General features: G+C 41.3%; 1 protein-coding gene across 3 annotated transcripts; it reads left to right on the top strand.

Annotated features, from left to right (window-relative positions):
- The first annotated feature begins 2,951 nt into the window (after positions 1 to 2,951).
- Positions 2,952 to 18,718, top strand: ercc6 (excision repair cross-complementation group 6). 3 transcript variants are annotated; one of them, XM_051960490.1, is made up of 22 exons: positions 2,952 to 3,049; positions 3,615 to 3,820; positions 3,914 to 4,142; positions 4,420 to 4,540; positions 4,655 to 4,769; positions 6,108 to 6,810; positions 8,172 to 8,303; positions 9,160 to 9,318; positions 10,203 to 10,338; positions 10,604 to 10,774; positions 10,995 to 11,171; positions 12,402 to 12,518; positions 12,950 to 13,045; positions 13,832 to 14,050; positions 14,514 to 14,624; positions 15,095 to 15,214; positions 15,440 to 15,534; positions 16,017 to 16,162; positions 16,303 to 16,893; positions 17,012 to 17,180; positions 17,272 to 17,350; positions 17,435 to 18,718. In XM_051960490.1, exons 2-22 carry the CDS (start codon positions 3,625 to 3,627, stop codon positions 17,888 to 17,890), a joined length of 4,338 nt encoding a protein of 1,445 aa, XP_051816450.1. In that variant the 5' UTR covers positions 2,952 to 3,049; positions 3,615 to 3,624; the 3' UTR covers positions 17,891 to 18,718. The 3 variants fall into 3 exon arrangements, with proteins under 3 accessions (XP_051816450.1, XP_022061539.2, XP_022061540.2); XM_022205847.2 differs by having other exon boundaries at positions 6,105 to 6,810; XM_022205848.2 differs by having other exon boundaries at positions 3,026 to 3,091; positions 6,105 to 6,810.
- Positions 18,719 to 18,736: the final 18 nt, after the last annotated feature.

Here is an 18,736-nt window from a genome sequence, read left to right as displayed (position 1 = left end):
GGATTCTTTGTAAGATGATTTCATCCTCAAGACATTCATCTGGTCCCAGACAGCTGATGAAGGCCATACAGCCTAAAACACTCCATCATCAGAGCGAGGAGGACAGTGTGCAGGAGATAACAGAAGAAACACAACTTCATCCTCTGCCGCCACACACGGAAGACAGGGTATTAAGCATGGATCACCTGTGGAAGTGTATTTACACTGTCTTATTTCCTCACTAACCCTTTCATATACATAAATACTCAGTATGTTGTGGAACCAGAACTTGACAGAAAATCCTCGAAAAGCAGGCCCACCAAGCTCTGCAAATGTAAACTTAAACCTATAACACTCTGTCTTTAAATCTTGTTCGACTTGTTATTCCACTGTCATGATGCAAAGCAGCACAGAGCAACAGTGTTAACAGCACACCACCCCACCCTCTGGGATTTGCACCTCCTACACCCTATAAATCCACTAACCCGTTCTATGCACAGAAGTAAAGATTTATCGCACATGCTAACACAAGAATGCATATGTTGAACAGCTTTGCCACCCATGAAATCCTTTGAGCTCAGTGCGGTCCATCAACAGACTTTAACCAGCTGAACTTTATCTAAATTAGGATGTGGGCAAGACATATCAGCTCCTCTTTCTAGGATAAAGGGTGTTAAGTAGTGGTTAAATACATAAAAGATGGAGGAACAAACGGTTTACATTCTGCTTTGCAGCTCAACCTTACAGGTATAACATTGCATGAATGTATCTGTTCATTTCCCACCGTGAGTGATTTATCAGCAGCTTTATAGCTTATTTAACTGATTCTGACTCCTATCTGTGGCTGCTTGTATCCACAACCCAACAAAGAAAACATTGTGTCTGCAAGCTACCTGATCAGAGCTCTGCACACTGCAGGCCTTCTACTAATTAAACCACAAGTTCTTACTGTGGCACACTTTCCTTTTGGTTCAGGACTTTTTAAAATTCAAATCCCCTCCAGTGTCCCTGAGGAGTTTCCACTAAAGGTGACCCACATACACCAGCTAAGCGACTAAACTAGACTACTGTCTCCATCTTCCTTCACTTCACGAGCCAAAGGTGACAGCAATATCTGTCCCTATATAGATGTGTTTGTTTAGACAAATAACATTGTTTGGAAAGATTACTGGCTGTTGCTCAGTCACCACACTGCAAGGCGGAGAGGTTATTTTAATTAAGTCCTTCATTTATTGTTGCAAGACACTGGAAATAAACTTCCTCTGAGATGCAAATACTTGGCAATGCTCACGTTTGTGACATCCATGAAGTAAAGGCTTTCCCAAGCCTTTCAAAAGCAGTTACACTAAAACTAAAAGGGATGGATGCTTTGTAGAGGAATGGAAGTTTTGAGGTTTGGAGTGGCTTACTCTACAGTACAATTTTTCAAGGTCTGGCTGCACTGAGTCTGAGTGGATACATGCATATAACTGGCTCCCAAGCTGATTACGCAAAAAACAAATACAATGGGCAACATGTCAAAATGTGGTCCAGACCAGCACATTTCAGTGGTTCAGTCAGTTCCTCCTAGTTTATGGTTCCTCCACTGTTTGGTCAATCTGTGTCAATTCAGACAGAATTCAGTAAATACGCTGCAGCACTGACTCAGATTTTGCTCAATCTTTATAAATGGATTCACTGTGGCCAAAAAACAAAGTTTATTTTGGCTGCACATTGAGATTTTTTTTTCACACTTGGAAAATGTTATACTTTGAATTAAAAACAACAAAAAAAAAACTCCTATGCGCAAATCAAAATGCAGTCTGTGTGTATGAGGACTGGTAGCGCCTGAGATTCACCACTGACAAGGATGAAAAAGAGCAGGACGTAACGGAAGAAGTTATGCACCCAAGTGGGTCAGCTCCATCTGATGATATCTGTTGGATACTGATGTTCTGTCATAATCCCAGCTCTAACTAGTATGAGGAACAGAAGACAATCCAAACTTAACATTAAGACCAATACAGACATTGAAAATTGCTTTGAGAATTTCCTTTCTGCAAATAAATGTTATGTGAATCGGTTCAGGAGTGATGACTCCGTTGCATCGTTTTCTTTTGCTGCGTTTAGTACAACATCGATGTAATATTTTACTTGTCCTGTTGTTGCAGCACTCGGAATGATGTATCTGAATAAACATCACATGCATTTTGATGTGTGTCAAATCATCAATTTCTCTGTTCATTGTTTACTTCAAGAACATAGAGTGGAAAATTCAGGAGGGCAATATAGGCTGAATATATTGTTGAATTTCAACATGAAGACAACATGGAGGTAACTTGTAACTTTGCATATATGGTGACAACATATAGACCCCTTGGTACACCAGTTTTTATAGTGTTTTGTTGTCCTATAAATCAATCCACATCATCATTTTTAGAATATCAAAATAGCAATACTGGAATGTAGGGACACTTGCCACACATCTACTGAATGTTAGAGGCCTCAAATGTTGGTGCAATGTCAATTAAAAACTGTATTTTTAGCAGGAATTATGAATACATTTGTGTACACTTACTGGAACTTTCTGGAGTCACAGAGCCACCCTCATCTAAAAAAAAACAAAACAACAAAATCACCTTTTTTTGTTCCCTGTTTGAAAATGCCAATAATCTGCTGGAGCCAAGTGACTATTTGAATCTGCTGGAAACAATTTTGTTGGAGTTGTATCTCTCGAGTATTAAGCCACTAAACTGGTCTCCTAGGTAAGGCGTTTATGTGAAAACACAAATTTTCCCAGGACTGAAAACATATAAAATCCTCCAAATCTGGCCAAAATATTTCACAGAGCTTAGTTTTGGTCCCCACATAAAGAAGGTGTAGCAACACAAGCACCTGAAATGACACTGATTCTCCACTAAAATAAATGGTTTTGTGGCGCCACCTAGAGGCAGAGAGCTGCTGCCGCGGTGGACCAGCAGAGGGCGCTCTGCAACAAGTTACTCATTGACCACAGAGCCGGAAGCCAGCAGCGAGGCTGGTAGCAACATGACATAAACCAAGGCAGTGATGTTGTGTAACTGCACGTTTTGTGAGTATTCTCTGTCATCGTCGATTCGAGGCTCTATTTAATGTATGTAGAGCTTTACCCATAGAGCGCTGATACCACAGTTAGTGTCTGTTGTAGAGATGTGTTTAGCCTACTGGTAGTTTAAAGAGACTCTTGTCAACAAAGCGGAACAGCTGATATTGTTCTGCTCTCTGTTAGCTAGCACGTTAGCCTAGCCACGTAAACAATGGACGCCTGTCAGAGAATTTAACGTTTCTTTCAATCCTATGTCGTTATTTTAACATTTATTGTACCACATTCTTCGCTTAGAACAAGAGTCGTATGTGATTACTTACCTCCTTTCAATGTCTACTCCTTCACTTGAAAATAAAACCCTTTATGCAAAGTAAGCTAACGTGACAAGCAAGTGTTACCTAACATGCTAATTCATATAACAATTGACGTAACCTGTGCTCAAACAGTGATAAGATAAGTCACAATACATGGGTTTAGTGAGCGTTAGAGCCCTTTGTCAGTGTCTTTAAGAGCTTAGAATAGCTGATGGTCTAAATGAGTTGACACCTGACTGATCTGATGCTGTTGGCAGCTCCATAATCATGCCTGTAGAAGGGGCAGAGGACCAGGTACCCTCCTCTCTCTCCAGCCCGGCTAGTGCTGCCCTAACGCCGGGAGGGACAGAGGAGGATGGAGCTACATGGGGCTCAGCGATCTGCAGTTTCCCTGAAAACAGTCAGGGCTCCGAGGCTGCTGCAGCTTATCCTGCCAACACTGGACCTGGGGAGAGCAACAGTGGTAAGCTATGCAACACTTTGAGAGAGAGGATAGAGAATAAAAACCGATTTATCATGACAAACACAAAGTAATTTAATGTATTGATGCATTTAGCTGGCAAGAGGTCTGGAGCCTTGCTGCAGATCGACCGACAGCGCATTCAAGCAGCGTCTGCCAGCTCTGGAGCGGATGAACTGCAGGGCCTTGGTGTGGCTGTGTATGACCAGGATGTCCTCGAGCAAGGGGTTCTGCAGCAAGTGGATGAAGCAATCCAGGAGGCCAGTCAGGCTGCAGCTAAAGCTGAAGCTGAGAAGGAGTACCAGTCTGTGCTGGATGATGTCAGGTAAAGGGCAATAACTGCAGATAATATTGGACACACAGTGTTGAATCGTTCCTGTAGCAGTCTTAATTAATTTACATTTGTTTATGATCAGATAATAATAGTAACGCATATATATTTCTGTGCAACAGATAACTAGCAGCTATGGCAAATAAATTCATAAAAATGGCTTATTGCCTCTCTAGTATCTTTATATAAGATATTGTTTTTATTTTTAAATTACAATAAACCTTGCAAGGGTTGATAAGTCCTACTCTATTTTTAATCCTCTGTGTTTCAGGTCTGTTACAGCGTCTCTAAAACACATCACCAAGATTATCGAGCAGCTCTCTCCCTATGCAGCCTCCAGCAAAGACATCAGCAGGAAGATCGAATCTGTCAAACGACAGAAAGAAAATAAGGTAAAAGACTAAATATGACAGGCTGTGAAATTACAATAATATGGTTTACATGATAATGTTATTTTAACGTAATATTGATAGCGATGGTAAAGACAGTGGAAATTTCATATTCAGGAGAAACAACTGAAGAAAGTCAGAGCCAAACAGAAGCGACTTCAGGCCATTCTGGGAGGAGAGGATGCTCAGAGGGTGGAAGCTGAGCTGTTGGCAGAGGATGATGGAGAGGAAGGTGATGCATCTTAATTTTTAACCGACTTTTCATTCTGTTTCATTGGGAGGAATCTGTGTTTAATGTTAAGGCTGCTTCCCTGCTATCTATAGATAATACAAACCCAGGGTCATAAAGCTTTGTAACAAATAAAGCCAAAATGGAATCAATAATCGCTGGTGTTGTTGTCGTCAAGAAGGCTCTTCTGTTGCATTGCTTCTATCTAAAATTTCTGGATCGGTACAAAAGTACACATCACAGTGCGTTGATGGGTATTTGATTATCGGGTTATCTTTTTATGTTACGCCTTCAACAGATTTCGCCCTCGGCACACCCACTGAAATCTATCACACTGACTTTAGCAGTACACATGGATGTCCGCTTGTGTTTTTCTTGTGACTTCTATGTATTTAGTATTTACATATTCTCTCTATTGTACATGTAGCTAGCTACACAACACTGTTTACTGTTTTGTACCAGCTCTTGAGATCTGTTTGCTCCTGTTTGATTGGTGTGTCAGAGGCGAAATATGTTGTCCAATGAGAAAATCTATCAACTCTATAAAAAAAAGAAAAGCAAAGCCGCTCTCAATAGAAATTTTTTAATATTCGTTTGCTGATGTAATAACAATTCTAACAAATATTTGATGAGTAGATCTGTAAGAACTAGTCAATTAATAGATTAATAAAAAGAAAAGAAAATTGATCATCATTATTTTAAGACATTTTTCAAAATGTAATGGTTTTATTTACTTACTGTAATATATTACTTACTGTTATGATATCATAAATATTGGGATGTTTTGGACTGTTGGTCAGTTGAGAAAATAGTTGGCTGATTGATCAGTTATGAAGGTCATAGTTAGCTACACATCTAATGGCATTAATGCGGAACTAAAGTTCAACTTACAGTGAACCTCGCTGCATTTTGACACCTTGACATCACTGAGATTTGAGACTGTTTGGACACACCATTTTGCAGTTGTTACCTATAAAGACCAGTTACTTAGCTGTTGCCTGCCAAAATGCGATTCAGTACTAATTTATAATTCAGTCACAAATTTACTGAACAACAGTTGTTTAATAGCAGCTTTAACGAGCAAATATGAGTATATCTACACACTTAAAGGTACATTGCGGAGGGTTCTCTTCTTCACAAAATACAAACTGGTCTTTCCAAACCCTTGGAGGTTGGTTCTCATGTGCATGAGTGACATACAAACAAAACAGGGATTTTCTATTGTAAACATTGATATGTACCTATGTACTGCCAAAGTGCTTAAGAAAAGTGTTGAGGGTGTGTAAGATTTCGTACTAGACTTTCTGTATCTAATTCTGCTTTTGTGTTACGTACCAGAAGCTGGACCGTCCACGCTGGGCAGCATGCTCATGCCAGCTCAGGAGACTGAATGGGAGGAGCTTATCCGGAAAGGTCACATGACTCCTTTTGGAACCCGAATCCCGCAGAAAGAGGCGAAGAAGGAGCCCCGGAAATTGATGCTTGCTGAGAACTCTGCCTTTGACCAGTATTTGGCGGACCAGGCAAAACTGGCAACTGAGAGGAAGAAAGTCCCTCTTCTAAAGAAAAAGAAAAGCTCTGGACTGAGCTCTAATAATGGGAAAACCCAAAGAACCGGATCCTCTTCCAAGGATAAAAAACTGAAGAAGCGCATGCGAAAGCTGCAGATAACCGCTTTGAAGGCTCATCCTAAGGCTCGGCCCAAACCTGAGCCACACCTCCCCAAACCAAGAAAGAAGCATCACCCTGAAGGAGAGGAGACAGACAGCGAGGGGTCAGAGTACCTGCCCAGTGATGAATTAATAGATCCTGAGCAAGAGGAGAGGGAAGCCATTGAAGAGGGCTTTGGGGAGGATGATGATGAAGAGTACGAGTTGAAACCATATCGAAGAAAAGCTGAAGGGACAGGGCGGAAGAAAGTTAAGAGAAAAGACAGTGAGGAAGAATATTGTCCTGAGAGTTCAGATGAAGACGAGGATGACAACGGTAAAGCCAAAAGAGTCAAAGATGATGGAGACGTAGAGTACTACCGGCAACGAATAAGGTATGATTGTGCGCTTTGAATATATATGCTGCTAGAAACTTGCATTTGGATTTGTGGTTGGATGCAAAGGTGCAAAAGTTTTATCAGTTTTCGTCTGAAGAGCGTGCAGAAATCCACGCCTGCAAATGACATGCTCAACAAACGCCAGATTGAGCTTTTTACTTTGCATCACATTTGTAATGGCAGTGGTGCAAATGTGCTATTGTTATTCCTTTTACTTAAGGAGAAAAGCAGTTGGTTTTTGCTGGCTCCATAGTGCAGAAAGAGAGTTAATCCCAGATGAGATTGGCAGCTGTTTCTTGACTAAGCAAATTCACTCCCTGCTCTTCTTCTCTCTCTGCTCTCACACTGGCCTAATTATCCTCCTGCACATGGTTTTATACACTCACTCACTCTAATGCTCAAATTAATGGAAGAGCAGCCCTAATGAGATTTCATATTTATAGCTGCCAAATAAATTGTGTTGGCATGTGTCCTTTTTCTACACTATAGTGACTGAATGTCAATTCAACAGCATAGACACGGCATGGATGGTGAGGCTAGCTTATGTGAGGAATGATATTATTAGAGCGGGCGGTATTTGTAGTTGGGTGGGGGTGGAGTGGGGGCAGAAAAGTGTAATTAACTGAACCAATGCTTAGTCTTGACTTAATTAGAGAGTGTGGTCTCCCAGGCTCAGCTAAAGGACCAGTTTTGTGGCAGGGTGACAGGACCAGGCCCAAATGAAGATGGATTCTTATCCTCTGCACCTCACACCTTTCTGGGGAACTCGCACTACTAATTGTCTGTATCAATCTTCATTTGCTGTGCGACGACTGTGCCTCTAACTGCCCTCTCTCCTGCACTATTAAAACTGTTCTCCTTTACATTTCCCTTTTTGCTGTAGATGTTCCACCACTCAAGGGAAATACCCACAGCTCAAAACATTTGCTATCCATACACCTGTGTAGACAAGTCTTAAAATAAATAGCACAGTGCAAGAGGTCAGATAGAACATCCTAATATCCATTATCTGTATCCACTTGTCCTGTTTGGGCTTGCATGCTGCAGAACTGTGAAACTATAGTGGCAGCATGCACTCTGGACTGGTTACTCATCTCTTACGAGGCAAATAGACAGATAAATCCAACATGAAACTTCATCTTGAAATATTTCGTTCGGCTTCAATCAGTAAATAATTCTACTTTTGCGTGCGTCACACAATATTAATCCCTGCTGCAGACAGAATTAGCTGTCAGTTCTTCGGTGACGTGGAAAGATGAAGCAGGTCTTAATTTCCTTGGCTCACTAAGATCTTCTAACCAAAACAGGAGAATCTATTTTACTATTCATGCAAACTAACACGCTCATTTTCACGCCAGGAAATGGAAGCGGCAGCGGCTTCGAGAAAGGGAGGAGAAGAGAGAAAGAGGTGAGGAGCTTACAGATGACAGCGATGCAGAATTTGACGAAGGCTTCAAAGTTCCTGGTTTCCTCTGGAAAAAGCTTTACAAGTAAGTTCAGTTTGAGTTTTTGATTGTGATAGCATGAAAAACTAAACTATTAAACATTTATTGTGTGAAGGTTATTTACAGTTGTGCTCATAAGTGTACATACCCTGGCAGAATTTGTAAAATATACTCTATTCTTTAATGAAAACACGAATGATCAGAGCAAATACAATTGCATGACAATAAATAGCTTTGTCTAAACACCAGCCCTAAATGAAAGAAAATGTTTCCATTAACAAACATATTTGCTAAAAAATAAAGGACAATATTTCAAAAATTTGGCCAGGGTATGTAAACTTATGAGCACAATTGTATGTACTTTGCTCTGGATCACACCCACTGCTCTGAAAGACTTTTACCCTGTATTTGTTTATAACTAAAGATTATATAATCAATAAGCCATAAAGTTCATTTGTTAACTGCAGGTATAGGTCACTAATAGTCATTAAAAAAAACATTTTGTTGTTTTAAAACTGTTTCATCATCGTGACATCAGTTTTCTGATTGATAAATTACATTTTGCCAAGCCAACTTTTAACTGTAATTGTACTTTTATTACATCTTGTCTGCTTTTTGCAAGGATTAAATAATAGCTTAGTATTATATTAATCACTGTAGGAAGATTTTTTTTTGGATTGCCAGTACAGTTATCATACCTCACATTCTTTATCATTCATCTAATTGTAGGGATTATGTAATTTAATCACTTGAGCGCTTACTGAGAGGCATAAATTAACCAGATTTCGGTTGAAATGTGATTGATAGGTCATCCTGTCATGTGCATTCCTTTGGATGCATGTGGTTGCTGTGACATGCAGGCGTTTGAAATGATTTGCATGTATGTGTATCACATTTTTAGATACCAGCAGACAGGTGTGCGGTGGATGTGGGAACTTCACTGTCAGCAGGCAGGCGGCATCCTGGGAGATGAGATGGGATTGGGTAAAACCATCCAGGTCATCAGCTTTCTGGCCGGACTGAGCTACAGCAAACTGAGAACTAGAGGGTCCAACTACAGGTATACGCACACACAAACACCCACACAAACAAACTGTGTCCAGAGACTGTGTGTCTGTATGGTATGAATATTTGATTAGGGGGATTTCTGCTTGAGAGTGTTCATCTGAATTATTAAACATGTTTCAATTATCAGACTCTTCACTTTCTTACTGCAGACATCAGAGAAAACACTGACACTCTGCGTGCGTTTGTGTGAGGCCGTGTGTCTTCATGAACACTTAAAATGAATTTTAGACTCCTAAAGTGGGGGTGGAGCGGGCGTGGAATAACAAATCAGTCACAGAAAATACGAAGGAGGTAATCTGGTTTTACTGCACAAATGACGCTCATGCATCGAGAAGGAGGAGCTTCTCTGACGGTCAATACTTTGTCTACTGTAGACGCCCACAAATTGATTGCTTGCAAACTCAATTATGGCCCGGTATCAATAGCTTCCACCAGGCTAAGGTTCATACCAGCCCATTAGTGTATCTTTGTGTGTGTGTGTGTGTGTGTGTGTGTTTGTGTGTTTGACAAAGTTCTTGTAAATCTTCACAGAGGAGCTGAGGATATATGTTCATGCACTTTGTTTGATTCATTTGTTGGGTGCAGAGATTGACTTGAGAAGTAGAGGAAGACTTTGTAGTTGGATCATTTTGTTGTGTTATTGTACACGTGCTCAGCTTTCTCTCCCACATTGTACCTGCAAGCCATGCCTGTTTTTATTTCTATACTTATTGGGAGAGCCTTTATTTTCCATAATTTTACAGAAATGATGACTGTAATTTGCTAATAGAATTTGCTGAGGTTACCCAAAGTTAAATGAACCAAGTTCCTCTGTTTCCCCATCCTAATCGCAGGTTTGGGATTAAACATGTCTCTACTGTGTGTGTTTGGTTGTAGGTATGTTGGACTGGGTCCGACAGTCATTGTGTGCCCAGCTACAGTCATGCATCAGTGGGTGAAGGAGTTTCACACCTGGTGGCCACCTTTCAGAGTGGCAGTTCTACATGAAACTGGTTCCTTCACTAGCAACAAGGTACACGTGTACTTGTGTGTGCATGTGTTTTGGATCTTCATGTTCATAATTTAACTTGAAAGTTTCCTACAGGGTTGTTTTTTCCTCTGGGGGGCACTAGAGGTCTGTTTATGCCATATTACCTCCTAACCTTATCCCCTCTTCCATCTCTCTTCAGCCATATGGAGACAGTTTCCCTATTTGAACGCTCTTTTAAATAGAGATAGAAATCACACTGACAAAAACCTGAACTAAAGATTTTGCCTTTGTTTTGTGTCTTTTGCAGGAAAAATTAATTCCAGAAATAGCATCGTGTCATGGTATCCTGATCACCTCTTATTCAGCTGTGAGGAATATGCAGGACACCCTACAGCGCTACGACTGGCACTACATTATACTGGATGAGGGCCATAAGATCAGGAATCCAAATGCTGGAGTTACCACGGCCTGCAAGCAGGTATTTTCCCATACAGATACACAAGCAACTGCACACAAATGTCGTTATGAGTTGAAAGTGAACTGTATTGTTTATAAGTCTTGCATCCTTGCTTCTTTCTGCATCTTTCTTTTGGTGTGTGCCCCACTAGTGCTTGTTTTTCTTCATTTAGAAGCAATATTTTCTGCAATAATTCTCGTGTTGGAAAACACAACTAGCATTTCTCCTTTCTCTTGTCTAGTTTCGCACTCCTCACAGGTTCATCCTGTCAGGCTCACCTTTGCAGAACAATTTGAAGGAGTTGTGGTCTCTGTTTGACTTTGTCTTCCCTGGCAAACTGGGGACATTGCCTGTCTTCATGGAGCAGTTCTCTGTGCCAATTACCATGGGAGGATACAGCAATGCCTCACCTGTGCAGGTAAATGAACACAATTACAAATACGTTGTTAGGATTTGTTCAGTTTCTGTTCCTCACTCTTTTTCCTAGTTATTTAAATTCAACTTATAATGATATTATCAGTTCATTATCCATAACGTCTATAAATAGACTGGTGTCATTTGAGAACACTAGTCACACACATCCATGTATTGTCAATGCTGGAGAGCTAGAAGGAAGCAGGTAAGAAGGAGAGATAGTGGAACAACAGAGCCATTAAGTGCAGTTCAGGATAATGCAGGGCCTTGCAAAGGAACTTCAGTACATCCCTAGTGTGTGTGTGAGAGGGAGAGGCTAAAGTAGAGAGCCAGTGAGCTAAATTGTAGCCCTTTGTCATTAGTGTCCAATCGTTAATAACCCACTGACTGTATAGATTTAATTATTTAAGCCGGCTATTGATGCTTCTTCCGCTGTCGATAATAAAAACCTTTACTAATTATTAATGTTATTAAATGGTCAGAGAGGGCAAAGCTCTGCTGCCTTATCCTCTTCTCGAAATTCTCAGTGCAGCAAAGCAGGCCCTCAGATGATACATAAAGTGTATGTATGTACAGCTACGTGTATGTATAAACATATGTGTTTGGGGTGGGGCTTTATGAGCATGTGGATACGCCATCCATTACTGAAGCATGCATTTGCTCCCCCCATGTGAACCCTGTCAGCAGCTTTTTCCTAGATCACTGGATCATCTGCTGCCCTCTTCTTCTTGTTTTCCACTCTGACCTCCACTGAGGCTTAAATCCCATCATGTTATTGTCCCCTCCAGCTTTGCTAGGGGTGTCTTTGATCCCTCTGTGGACCCACAGTGAGTTAATGTTTAAAAGGCTAACTGGCTTTTAGCACTGACTCCAGATAAGGTGTAGCAGGCCATTTGCAGTGGGACTTCTAGTGTGGGGTGGGACCAAGTGTTTCTCAGACTCCCCCTCTTTTTCCAATGGAGCTGGCCAGTAGTACTGATGAAAGAGGAGGGCTCTGTCCCTCGAGACTGACAGCACTCTGATCAATGTTTAATGGTTCGTACAGCTGAGAGGGACAACAGCATGAGGGAGGTGATATGAGAGAGCAGAAGAGCGGGTAAATGACAGTCATGCCTCAGGAACCATGAACACTGACGTGTGTGACTGATGTTTGTTTGACACACTGAACTGAAGGTTGCCTTTGTTTTGATGCAATTTGTTTTTTCTAAAGGGTTTAACTGTTGTGAACTTTCAGGTCCAGACAGCATTCAAGTGTGCGTGTGTGCTGAGGGACACTATAAATCCTTACCTCCTCAGAAGAATGAAGGAAGATGTCAAGGCCAACCTCTCCTTACCTGACAAAAATGAACAGGTATTCATCATACTCTAAGTCATTTGACCCTGCTCTGTCTAAGTATTGAACATCCTGTAATGCCTGGTTCTCTTAACAGGGGAGATGTTTATCTGATTGGATGTGACTCTTTGTGCCTTGTCTAAGGAGTATTTGATGAATGTGCATGGCCCTTGTCAGGTGAAGCCAGCTAATAAAGTCCCAGTAAAGTAAAAGAAGCAGGTATTCATTAAGGTGGCCAGTCTCTGGTCTGTCCTCGTGGCTGACGCTGGTTGACTTCTCAGTCCACTTCAGCTCATTAAGTCAGTCCCTCGGGACGGCACTGGCTTCAAAAAACGCATTGCTTCCCTCTAATTTCTCTTCTCACACACTCACTTCATCAAGGGGCTTTAAAGTGGATGTTCGCTGCTCATTACGCACTCTAACACTGCCCTCTGTGTTTGTGTGTGTAGGTCCTGTTTTGTAGATTGACAGAAGACCAGCGGCAGGTGTATCAGAGCTTCTTAGATTCCAAAGAAGTTTACCAAATACTAAATGGGGACATGCAGGTAAGCCTCACTTTCATAGTTTAAGCAGGTTCTCTGTCTTTGTTTTGAGGTTTTTCCATTTGGGCTCTTTTTCTCGACACAATACAGGGATAAGGAGGACAAAACTCATGGTCGAGGAGGAGATTTCCAGGAATAAGACTTGCCTTATTCATTATTTAACCACCTAATTGATGATTTTCAGTTCATCTTTCTCACTCACAGGCATTTATGTGTGTTTTCCTGAACTCTTGTACAATTAAAGATCCCCACCTTGAAGTGGCATCCGTGGAATTCAAATTATTGTGCCATGTAAATTTCGTTAAACCCCCTTCTAGCTTAACTTCAGTACTCTTTAAGGTGCTCACTGTAAGAAGGCTGTGCAGTTGTTCTTCTCACATTAGCTCGACCCAAGAGAAAAAGACTCTACCATTTATCACCACTGACCAAATGGACGTGGTTGGAGAGCCGAGGGTGACCACAGATTTTGCACTCACACACACACACACACACACACACGCTCTTATAGACGTATACAGTGGTCACTCTCAGTCCATTAACCACCATTACTAATGCAGTGACCGTTGGGCCTTCATCAAGATACACAGCCTTTATTGTCTGTAAATAAATTATGCAACTCATTCCTGTAGACTAAAGTAAATGTGTTTATTTGTTTAAAGGTGCAACACTGAAATGCAGTAAAATCCATCAGCATTTTACACAAGTTCTGTCAGTAAGTTTGTGTTCATGAAGAAAATTATGTGTTTGAGAGCCTTTTTGTTCCTTTTCCTGTTTTTTTTTGCTGTTTAGGTATTCTCAGGTTTGATAGCACTCCGTAAGATCTGTAACCACCCCGACCTTTTCTCCGGTGGGCCCCGGATACTGAGGGGAATCCCAGAGGAGCAACTAACTGAAGAGGAACACTTTGGCTTTTGGAAACGCTCCGGCAAGCTGATAGTGGTGGAGTCACTGCTACGTCTCTGGTTCAAACAGGGCCACAGGGTCCTGCTCTTCACTCAGTCTAGACAGGTTAGAAACACAGTACTCTGACTTTCTGTTCACTTTGCAAAAATAGCTGCCAATATGAATGATACTACTTTATTAGAAGAGTTTATGTTCATGCTCTCAGGTGTATCTTTGTATAGGCAACTAATAACTTAAATTGTGATGCAATTTCTATGTATTTGCTGCTGGCTACCTTCAAGTTGTCTGTGAAATTTTGTGAGTGAGAGAGTTGGAGAGGGTGCGCAAGCTCAAGAGTGTGTATATGTGATCGAGGCCCCAGCTGTTGCAGTCAATACCAATGAGATTATCCCTCAGAGGGAACCTGAGACCCTCCCTGTCGGTATCTCTGTCCATGTAATATTAATCTGCTCTAATCCTTTTAGAGATAATCCAAACCTCAGCCCCCTTTTTCCCTGTCTCTGCCTCCTCTCACAATTTTCCCTTCTCTGTGTCTCGTTGCTCTTTTTATCATCTCACTCATTTCCAGATGCTGCACATCTTGGAGGTGTTTGTAAGGGAGAATGACTACTCGTATCTGAAAATGGACGGCACGACCACAATAGCTTCTCGACAGCCGCTCATCGCTCGCTACAACGAGGTAAGGATTAGTCATCCCTAATGGCTCTGAGTGTTTCCCATGAAAATCCTGTCCTGAGGGACAAAATGCTTCAGTGGAACTCTGCTCACCCTGAGGTGGAAACACTAATTGATAACAATCTGTTCTTCAGAGTGGATGTAGCCTATTTTATGAGTGTGTAAGATGTGGAAATATCATGAGGCATTAGACCAGTGAATGTGTATCTACAAAACCTATTAGAATTGAATGTGTTGTATCTAATAGTAAGTCTAGTCAAAGCTTATTATGTTTGCATTGAGCTATTTTATGCTCTTTAAATAGGGTTTGTTAGGCGCAGAGGATTGTCATTTTACTCGCATTAGATTTTTCTATTTAGTAATGAAAATTTTTAGATTATTATACGCTACAGCAGTTATCACTCTGAGTATAAAACTGTGTACTTGATGTTCATTAGTCACCAACATTTTTTCTCTTGCCTTTCTTTGTTACAGGACAAATCCATTTTTATCTTCTTGTTGACCACTAAAGTTGGAGGTCTGGGAGTCAATCTGACTGGAGCCAACAGAGTCATCATTTATGACCCAGACTGGAACCCCAGTACCGACACACAGGTTAGACAGACACACACATAAAATAAGTCAAATCAAACTTTACTAGGTGTATTATTTCTCATCTACGTCTTATTTTTAAAGCAGCATTATTTTTTACGATGAAATTATTTCTAGATCCTGAGAGTTTTTGACCTCTAGTTTACTTGCTGCTCTCTTCACTTAGAATACTGTAACATTGCATGACTGTCCTTACTCATTTAGCTGAATGTGTTATGATGTTCATAGGCTCGGGAACGAGCATGGAGGATCGGTCAAAAGCAGCAAGTAACAATCTACAGGCTGCTGACTGCAGGGACCATCGAAGAGAAAATCTACCACAGGTCAGACATCGTATTTTTATGTATGGCTGTAAGCACTTCATAATATTCAATCATACAACTCTGAGAACTCAAGATTTAAAAATCCTCTGTTGGCTTTCTCCCACCCAATCTTCAATTTTAGTTGTCTTTCCATTGACTTCTCACAGTCATGCATATTGGTAATGACATGACTAATTGCTTACATCACTGCTGTATTACTACTTGCACTATCCCGGTTCCCAGTAATTGAAAAGCTTTCCTGCATTATTAAATGGCCAATTGAGGACTTCTAAACTGTTGCTCTGTTTGGTTTGTGCCTGTAAAGTGCTTTCAAAAAGCAAGAACTGCAGGGATTCTATTTTGATACCTACAGCAGTGAGGTTAATTTTCTCATCCATCAGCCAAACTACTCTGTGGTGACAGAGGATTGGGAATGCCTACTGAGTTAAAATAGCAAATTACTTACAAGTATCTAATTCTGTGTTATGTCTGTTGTAAATCAGGCAAATCTTCAAACAGTTTCTCACCAATCGTGTTCTGAAGGATCCCAAACAAAGACGGTTCTTCAAGTCTAATGACATCTATGAGCTCTTCACCCTAGCTGACCCTGATGGAGCCCAGGGGACTGAGACCAGTGCCATATTTGCAGGTCTGCAGATTTACCTTTTTTGTTTGTTTGTGCATTTTGTTCTCAGCATTTTATTGCACACTTATTAGATTACCTGAGTCTTTTTCAAAAATGGATGTGAGAGAATTCACCTGACAAGTTTTGTTTTTATCCACAAACAGGTACGGGCTCTGATGTCAAAGCGCCCAAGAAACCCGACAGACCAAAGCCATCATGCACTGTAAACTATGGCAGCCATGCACATCAACACTCCTTAGAAAACTTGAATGAAGCAAGCGCAGACAACAGACACTCCTCGACAGATATTCCAGCAAGAGATGGAAACATCTCTCCATGCAGTAAAACCTTTCAGGGTAAGCCAAATGTTCCGATGGACGGTCAAAACACCGGGCAAAATGGCGTGGATATAGTGCCAAATATGTCAGCAAATATACAGAATAATAATAATAATAATAGCAGGAACTGGGATGCAGCCAAGCCAGCACACAAAAATCACCAACCCAGGGACAAAGACTCTGCCCTGACTAGTCCACAGAAACACAGAGAAAAAAGGAAGCACTGTGATCCAGCTGACTTGGATAAACATAAACGCAAGAAACGCAAACACTCCCGAGATGCTCGATTTGAGGGCCACCGCATCTCCCATTTGGTGAAGAGAAGGACATATAAGAAGGCAGACAGCGAAGACAATGCACCAGAGGACCAGAAAAAATCTGATGATTACGTCTTGGCAAAGCTTTTCAAGAAGTCTGGTAGGTTTTTTGTGCACAAACCGAACCGTGTCTGACATTTTTTTCAGTAAGTCTCCTGAGTCAGTGAGCTTCTTCGTTGATCACTGTTTTATTACTTGCGTTCCTCTGTCTTCTTCAGGTATCCACAGTGTGATGCAGCATGACACCATCATGGAGTCATCCAATCCCGATTACGTTCTTGTGGAAGCAGAAGCCAACAGGGTGGCTAAAGACGCCCTCAAAGCTCTAAAGGTTTCTCGGCAGAAGTGCAGACTTCCCTTCAATACACCTCCTCCACCGCCTGCGAGGTACAGAGTCTCACCCTGACACTGGTTGTTTAAAGCTTTACTTACCTCATGTAAAACAAATACCTACATTTTTTTGTTTTTGCTGTCTCAGGAAACGTTTTGGACAAAAGAAGAATTCTCTCTTAATTGGACCTCCTGTTCAGTCTGCCCCCACTCTGAGCAAATGCAAGGTAACAGCAGTGTTGTATGAAAAAATGCCACTCTAGAGTGATGACTTGAATTACTTGAATGACTTGAATGATTTCTCTGTTTAGGATGCTGCGATTGTAAAGCAGTCTCTGTCAAAGAAACCCGGTTCAGGAGCTCATTTCAGTGGCGAGGCCGGAGATAGCGACTCAAACTCCGCCCCACTATCCTCCTCCTCTTTGCTGGCCAAGATGAAAGCTCGTCATCACCTCAACATACCCTCCAGACAGAGAGACGAAGAAGAAGAGGAGGAGGAGGAGAATAGCGCCGCTGCTGCAGGAACGAGCCTCCCTCCTGCTCCGCCCACTGAGCACGACGAGCTGTTGGTGGATCTGCGCAATTTCGTGGCCTTCCAGGCGAATGTGGATGGACAGGCCACCACCCAGGAAGTACTGGAGTACTTCAGACCAAGACTGACCCAAGAGCAGGCGCCTGTTTTTAGAGAGCTACTTAGGAGCATCTGTGACTTTCATAGGACCTCTGGTCAGGAGGGCATGTGGAAGCTGAAGGAGCACTTTCGCTGAATGAAGTGTCGACAAAAGCAGAAGAAAAACTGTCAGCTGTGATTCATATTTGAATACTTATCTACTGGTCTGTCGAGATCAAGCCCACAATATCTTTTTGTTTACTTCTTTTTGCTGCTCTTTGTTGTCTTCTGCCAAACTGAGATATCTGTCTGATACACATAAGATCAAAATGTATAATTTAACATCATTACAGTTCATTATGAAAGGACCATGTGTTAGGAGAGCCATTTTGCAGTACAGTGGAGTACTGGGTTTACTGATAAAGCAATACATTATCAGCTATTTATCAGTTAACTGCGTCTTGGAGGTTAATTGTTTTCTACTGTCTAATTTATTTCAGCTGCAATGTGAGTTGGGTTGTGCTTGTTTGTTCAAGCATTATGGCAATTTCTTCCTTCTCTGCTCATTGTTTGTACCTGATTACACTTGAATTCTTTCCCTTTTTGTTCGCTGGAAAGTTTCGACTGTTCTGCCTTCAGTAATGGCGTACTTAGAGATATGCGTTCTTTGCTTTCAACATTTGTACTGTAACAACTTCACTTGGTCAGATTTTGTAATGTACTTTTATAAAGTTGAAATAGGGGAGTAGTGTGTCGTTTTGTAAATAAGAACTCGCCACAGGTTTTGATAGACTTTGTAATGACTGACTTTCCGGTACACTGTGGAGGTGGGGATTGTGTTAGCTCCAAATGCATTCAAATAAGCTACATCAATTATATGTGATAAATTGACCTAAAAATGTTAATTAGCTGCAATGTTTTATAAAAAAGTAAATGTGATGCATTGTCTTGCATATATTGTATGCAATAAACCTCAGTAACATCCTGCTTTTTCCCTGTTAGG

Source organism: Acanthochromis polyacanthus, chromosome 15 (genome assembly GCF_021347895.1).
Source record: "Acanthochromis polyacanthus isolate Apoly-LR-REF ecotype Palm Island chromosome 15, KAUST_Apoly_ChrSc, whole genome shotgun sequence".
In the NCBI taxonomy this organism is placed as follows: domain Eukaryota; kingdom Metazoa; phylum Chordata; class Actinopteri; family Pomacentridae; genus Acanthochromis; species Acanthochromis polyacanthus.
This window is presented reverse-complemented; position numbering and strand designations above follow the sequence as displayed.